The sequence below is a fragment of the Lactuca virosa genome, chromosome 1 (genome assembly GCF_052849685.1).
Source record: "Lactuca virosa cultivar CGN04683 chromosome 1, Lactuca_virosa_CGN04683_v6, whole genome shotgun sequence".
Lineage (NCBI taxonomy): Eukaryota > Viridiplantae > Streptophyta > Magnoliopsida > Asterales > Asteraceae > Lactuca > Lactuca virosa.
The window spans coordinates 65006998-65014167 of NC_136426.1; the positions used below are offsets into that span (position 1 = coordinate 65006998).

At 37.5% G+C, this 7170-nt stretch overlaps 1 protein-coding gene across 1 annotated transcript; it reads right to left on the reverse strand.

The window, feature by feature from the left end:
* Positions 1-262: 262 nt before the first annotated feature.
* LOC145141075 (pleiotropic drug resistance protein 1-like) lies at positions 263-6829 on the reverse strand. Its single transcript, XM_079074445.1, has 20 exons — positions 6201-6829; positions 5941-6061; positions 5761-5849; positions 5562-5646; positions 5324-5483; positions 5154-5230; positions 5023-5076; positions 4543-4935; positions 4178-4459; positions 3771-4087; positions 3517-3677; positions 3333-3436; positions 3047-3218; positions 2786-2961; positions 2360-2692; positions 1983-2273; positions 1440-1885; positions 1183-1354; positions 842-1096; positions 263-756 (listed from the first exon to the last, which is right to left on the reverse strand). The coding sequence occupies exons 1-20, from the start codon at positions 6569-6571 to the stop codon at positions 502-504; spliced, it is 4314 nt and encodes a 1437-aa protein (XP_078930571.1). The 5' UTR covers positions 6572-6829; the 3' UTR covers positions 263-501.
* Between the last annotated feature and the right edge of the window lie 341 nt (positions 6830-7170).

Consider the following 7170-nt stretch of genomic DNA (forward strand, 5'->3'; position numbering starts at 1 on the left):
AAAAATATTTATTTTTTATTTTTTGTATTTTTTTATATAATTAAAATTAATAATAATGTATTTATGACATCATCCGGTTTTTCCGGTTTTTGAGACCGGTCCGACCGATTGTACCAGTCGAACCATCGAACCAGTAAGACGACCGGTTCAGTCTCCGTTCCGGTTTTCAAAACCTTGGTCCCAACTCCCATATATACTTTCCCCAAAATATGGCTACAAGACAAATAATATTATAGTTGTCGTATATTAGTAGCAACTTCAATTGTAATACATAAATTCAGCTTTTATTAATATAAATAATTAAATACAATCTCTTTTAGTTACAAAATTGAAAAAATACAGATATAAATCCTGACTCATTATCTCGACCGCATTATCATACAAAAAAGACCACCATCTTCATTGTTTGCTAATTAAGAATACAATATTTCACAACAACTTAATAATAAATATCCGCATGTCTTAATAGATGCTTGCTTATGGTGACGTGGCAGCATGATCTTATCTCTTCTGGAAATTGAAGGCTCTAATACAGTAGGCAAATATGAAAGCGAAAAACATAATCAATCCGATATGCACTCCGGCAACCGCGGGCAGAAAATCATGCTTGTAACCAAAATACCGATCCAAGTAGCCTTTCACGGTCTCGTCACCAAGCTGGGTGTCGAAGTCCCCAAACTGCGATGCAACCATGCCGTAGATGGTCCAGGCCAATGGGTTCCCCCAGTAGTACCATCTCCACCACACCGGAATCCTCTGTAAAAAGGGCACCCGAGTTGTATCAGAAGGTGCAATTGAACAATAAAGAATGTAAACAACAATAGATTTTTGAGAAACTTACAGGTCGTGGGATAATGAACCCTGAAAAGAGATTGAAGATTCCGAAAAATGAAGCGGCGATGATGGCAGCAATGTTGGCGTTGGGTGTAATGGCGACTGTCATCATTCCGTAGTATGTCATGTAGAGTAAAGAGCAGAACTGGAAGAACAAGTACCAGAAGAACTTGGCTGCTGTCCAATCGAACCCAATCATCGCGTACACTATTATACTATACACTGCACTTTGTGCAAAAACGTATGGGATTTCAACCAGAACCTGAAAAAATTGTGAGAATGTAAGAATCCAATCCAATACATTTCAACCAGAACCTGCACTATAATGATGTTGGATCGATGTAGTACCTGAGCGAAGGCGTATGGCAAAGCGGAATACATTCCGGCCGCTCGTTCTCTGTAAAAGACGGTGCGTTCTACATCTACAACCGGCTGCACCGCTAATGCGTTTTGAACTCCGAGGAAGAGGGTTGCAGCATACACGGAACCCATTGCGTTTATTAAATCCCGTTGAGTCGTCCTGAAATGATTTTTAAAATTAATACACTTCGAAAGATGGGATGAATTTCATATGTTTAAGTTTAGGGAATTAATTAGGGTTTTACTTTTTGCTTCCGAGATCCCAAAACATGGTACCGAACATGATGGCAATGAAGGTGGTGAAGACGAAACGGACAGCAGTGTAAGGAGGGTTTCTCCAGTAGGACCAACGTTGTTTCCATAGGCAAGCAACGAATTGAATAACGAATGACTGCGAGTATTGGGTCGGGAAATAGAGATCTTTTGTTCCGGGACGTGGGACACTCAGTTCAACGATGAGTGCTTTGTTTCTCTTGTAAAGATCGGAATTTCTGTAGATTTCAGTGAAATCTACCCCTAAAGCCGTTTCTTGTGCTGAAGTACTGACTTCCAACATCCATGTAGCGGGGTTATATCCGTCTTTTATCTTGCTTATCCCATCGATCTCCTCGAAATATTTGATCAACTCGCAAGATTGACGACCCACGGGTCCCACGTATAATTCTTGTCCTCCTCGTTTCATCAAGAACAACTGCAATTAAACCGATTGTTGTTTTAAGTTATGAACAACTAACCAAATAGTAATCATTTGTAATAACGAATTATGTGCACATGACTTTCTTTGTTACCTCATCAAAAGCTTCAAAGATGTCAATGCTGGGTTGATGAATGGTGCAGACGACTGTTCTTCCTGTGTCCACAGTGTTCCTAACAGTTCTCATGACAATAGCAGCAGCTCGAGCATCAAGTCCTGAAGTTGGCTCATCCATGAAGATTATAGACGGATTGGCTACAAGCTCAACTGCTATTGTCAACCGCTTTCTTTGTTCAGTCGATAGCCCATTGACACCTGGCAACCCGACCAACGCGTCTCTTAATGGGTTCAGCTCGACCAGATCCATAACCTCATCAACAAAACTCTGTAAACAAACATCAAACTTTGTCATGTAACTTGACAAAAACTGACACTTCAAATATTGGGACAAAATGTATGTTGTAAACAAACCTTTCGGGTATTTTCGTCAACATCATTAGCCAGCCTTAGCCAGGCTGAATAGAGCAAAGACTCGTAAACAGTGACATGTGGCGAGTGGATGTCGTTTTGCTCACAGTAACCAGAAATTCGGGCAAAAGTTTCTTGTTTCTTTGGATACCCGGAAATCCTAACATCACCTTCAATATAACCACCGGTTTTTCTTCCAGCCAAAACATCCATCAGAGTTGTTTTTCCAGCACCACTGACTCCCATGAGAGCTGTAAGAACACCAGGTCGGAAAGCTCCACTCACACCTTTAAGTAGCAGTAATCTGTCTTCACTCACCCCTTGATCTTTCATTTCCTACAACATTTATCATCATCATATTAGTTTATTAACACAACCACATTCCACTCCGAACTGTTTTCTGAGTGTTGATAGTAAAGGGTTTTCTACCTGTGGCATATCAACGGAGTATTTGACATCATTAAAGGTGATTGAATGTGGTTCAAATGGCAGAATCATCCCTTTCTTCTTGGCCTGAGTGGCACCATCTCCGGTTGTCATGGCTGACAATTCAACTTCTGTGTCACCATCAGTCTGCGCTGCATTCGACTGAGATTTCCCGAATGCTGTAGTAGGGTTGAAAAAATGTTACGTAACATACCCTTTTAATGTTTAAACAATACTTGAAAAGTCAAAGATGGGGATACTTACGGTCAAGGAAAGCGAGAGACAAACCGAAACACAAGTTCAAGACAAGAATGAATCCCAACAAGGCAGCCACTGCAATCCAGTACCAGTAACTTTCCGCAAAGAACCCTCCGGATGTGATGATTGTTTTCCCTAATGTGGTGTCGTTTAATCCGGTATCGGTATTGTTCCATGGCTATAACACCAAATAAAATTGGTAAAGATAAATTTCATACATATGTTTATATCTATCGATATATAAACACACACTATGTCACTATTTATATTTTATAAGCATTGCTTGACTTACTGTTCTCCACTGATGTCCAAGAAACTCGTTCACAGCAATTCCGTTCATGGCATACATCATTGGAGATGACCAGTATCCCCACAACCACCACTTCTTTACATCCTCTTTTGAAAACAGAAAAAAGAAACGTTAGTTGACCAAAAAAAAAAGCGGATGGAAGGTCATGTTTTGAACTAATTAGTACCTCGAACAATAACAAAGCCACCCAAAGCAAAGACTAAGAGAAGCGCAAATGAACCAAATGTGTTTGCAACAATCATATTACGACCCAATGCTCCAATGAACCGAAACAATCCAGAAGACATCTGATTAACAAGCAACAGAATAAGGTACTGCTTGAAGAATCTGCAAAACAAAAAAATATTCCATAAATAAGCATATGAAAATCAGAAAACACAAGTTTCCAACTTTTAACTGGTAGTTGTCAAATGTTATTACCTAGAGACATTAGGATCGAACCCGATTACATAATAGGTGAAAATTGTCCAAACAGCAGCTTCAATAAACGAAACGGGAATCTTGATGACCCATGAGGGTAGAGCATAAGACCACGAGGGGTAAAACAGGTAGTCCCTTTGTTTGTAGTATACAGGAAGCTTTGCAATTGTCATTGATATTTCAGACATCCCATTAAACATGATTATAACAACACCAAAGAAAAGAGCACCCGTATACAATGCACCATCTTCTGCATCATTTCTATTCATCTCAGTACGGAAGAACACAGTCATAGTGATCAGCGACATGAAAAGTAACTGAAACCGAGCAAAACAACATGAAATTGGTTAGACTTTGAGCAAAAAAAAAACCTGAAATTTTGACTTTTAGAGAAATATGATACTCACTTGGAATATCTTGAAGAAATAAACGAATGAATTTCTCTTCATGAGCAATATCTCTCTATCAGTACAAGCCTTCAAGAGCTCCTTTTTGTTTAGACCGTATTTTTCAGTTGTGAGAGCAGCCGGATGGCTTTTTGATTTGTCATAAGCCGTTGAGATATCTTCACCCATTTTCCTTCCAACATGAAAGGATTGGTATGCCTCAGCAAATTCTTTAGCAGTCACAAATCTATAAGCCTGGTCTCTTCTCACCCAATACTGCTTTTGATCTTTCTTTGATGTCACCTGTAACCCAATTTTGTTAATAAATACTGGATGCAAACAATCCTCTCGATTACAATTATAATTTAAAATCACTTTGTACTTACTTCTTGCAAGAAATCAGCAATGCCCTTCCTCTCGGGGCATTTGAACCCCATAGATTCAAAAAACTCAAGCACATTTTCTCGCGGACCGTGATACACAATCTTTCCATCAGTCAGGAGGATAATGTCATCGAACAAGTCATATGTTTCGGGTGCCGGCTGAAGGAGAGAAATGACGGCTGTTCCTTCTAGAATGTGTAGCATCTGCTTAAGTGATTTCACGATTTGGAAAGTTGTAGAACTATCCAAACCAGTAGATATCTCGTCCATAAGAAGAACCTTTGATGGCCCCACAATCATTTCACCTGTTGTCACACGTTTCTTTTGTCCACCAGAAATACCCCTTATCATCTGATCCCCAACCATGGTATCAGCACAGATGTCTAACCCCAATAACTGTAATCATTAAAAAATTCATATTAGATCTTAACTCGGTTCCCATTTTCTATATATAATTATAGAAATGTTGTACAATTATTATACCTTGAGAGTATAATCTGTGACCACACTAGCTTCTTGTCCAGCTGTTGCAGCAGCCTAAATGATAAAACAACATTCCTAAGATTTCGATAATGTTCTCGATTAAAAGACGTTCTTGGAAACACGTTATTTACCTTCATGAAGATATCGATGTCAGGATCGGGTTTAATATTTGCGTCTTTCTCCCTTCTTGACAACTCTGCCAACATCTCTGTAATTCATACAAGAAAACAATTATTAATCAAACCAGTTGTCAAAATGATTTCCTTTTATATATTCTAACACCATTGTTGATGAAACTAACCATAATGTGACCCAACTCCTTGGCATCGTGCAGAGAAAGCCAAGGTTTCTCTAACTGTCATTTCCCCAATATGGACATCATTTTGACTGATATAAGCAGATGTTCTTTCGGGTACAAACTCATGCAACTCATGGCCATTATATGTCACCTTCCCCGAGCTCTACATTTAGAAAATTTAAATTTAGGGTTTGATACAAGACTTGAATAACCAGAGTCACTTATGAATGATGAAAATTACCTTAACTTCCTTTGCAAGCTGACCTGCCAAGGCCAACAACAATGTTGTCTTCCCAGAACTTGGAGGGCCCAGTAGTAATGTCATTCTACAAACACATTTGCATGAAATCTTTGAGTACAATAACTGAATTTTGTTACCAATGAAAGAAAATCATAATCTAGTTATATTGATATGTTATTCATGTTCTTTATAATCCCACCTGCTAGGTTTAACAACACCACTAACATCATCAAGGATGGTTATATGCTTCTTCGAATTTGGAAGTAGATGGAACAAGTTCAATAACCCCTATATAACATGAACATGAATGAATATTTTAACCCTTGGTATTAATATTAAAAAAAAAACAGAATGAAAAAGAAATTCTTGTATTGCTTACCTCAAAAATATCAATGTGGAAATTTATAAAACTAGGCAAAGCTCTGCTTCCTGTATTGACATCTGCTTCCACAGTCAGATGTTCAAATCTGACTTCAATTGTAGGCAAATCAATCCCAACCCTGTAACATTCCCAAATTAGTATATGATTGAATAGATTTCTAAGCTGGGATCATTGTTAACCAAGTATCATACTTTGTTAAATACAAAAAATGAAAAAAACATAACATGCTAATCCATTGAAAGAGTTGAAAAATGAACCTGTCAATTCTATTTCTGAGCTTCAACAAGAATTTCTCATTATCTTCATCAGCCACCTTCACAAGTCTATCAACCAAATGTTGTCTCTGTTCAAATCCAAGATCAGTGACATCAACTTCATTGGAAGGTCCTTTTGATCCAAACAGCAAACCTTTCCTTAATCGATCAAAAGTTGGTAGCTTCTCAAGTGAAGCCCATTTAAGAGCCTCTTCATCATCTTCTTCACGAGAAGATTTTGAAAACACATCATTGCCAGAATTCCTCCATACAGAAGTACTTCCAGATCTTAAACTTGGTGTTCTTCCACTTGGTGCCCTTAAACTCCCTAACCGTATACTACTACTAGCTTTATATATATCACCACCATGCATTTTTTTGTTTAACAAAAAAAACCAGTTAACTCTGATAAACAAACACCTTCGTTTTTTAGCCAAGTCCCAAGAAGTTGTAAACTGAGAATCTTTATCAAATCAAGCATAAAACCTAATTTCTCTCTATCCCTTTTTATAGAGTTTGTTAATTATGAGAATACTAGTGTATTCCGTCTTAGGAGATGGTTGACTGGTCTTGAGGCTACTATTCATGCAGGTGTATTTAACTGAATTGAATATATATAAATATCTTTCTCTAGAACTGTAGAATTTGTTGAAAAAAAATCATTTTAATATATATAGTAGCTGACTATAGTTGATTATTGATCTAATAATTGACCAGGCGACATATCTTTTAAAACTTATATGCATCGATTTCTTTTTTTTTCAAATAGATTCTTTTGAAAATTATTAGTGAGGGTAAAAATGTAAAATTGTCCTTGACTTTGTATATTTTTGGTGTTTGATCATTGGTCAAAGACTTATGTTAAGCCATTACCAAGTCAAAAGGTGTATTTGTAACAGATGGGGTAATAATTTTCCATATGGAAATCTCAAAAAGTAAATTGGATGTTTCTTTCGTTGAAGGTACGTAAATA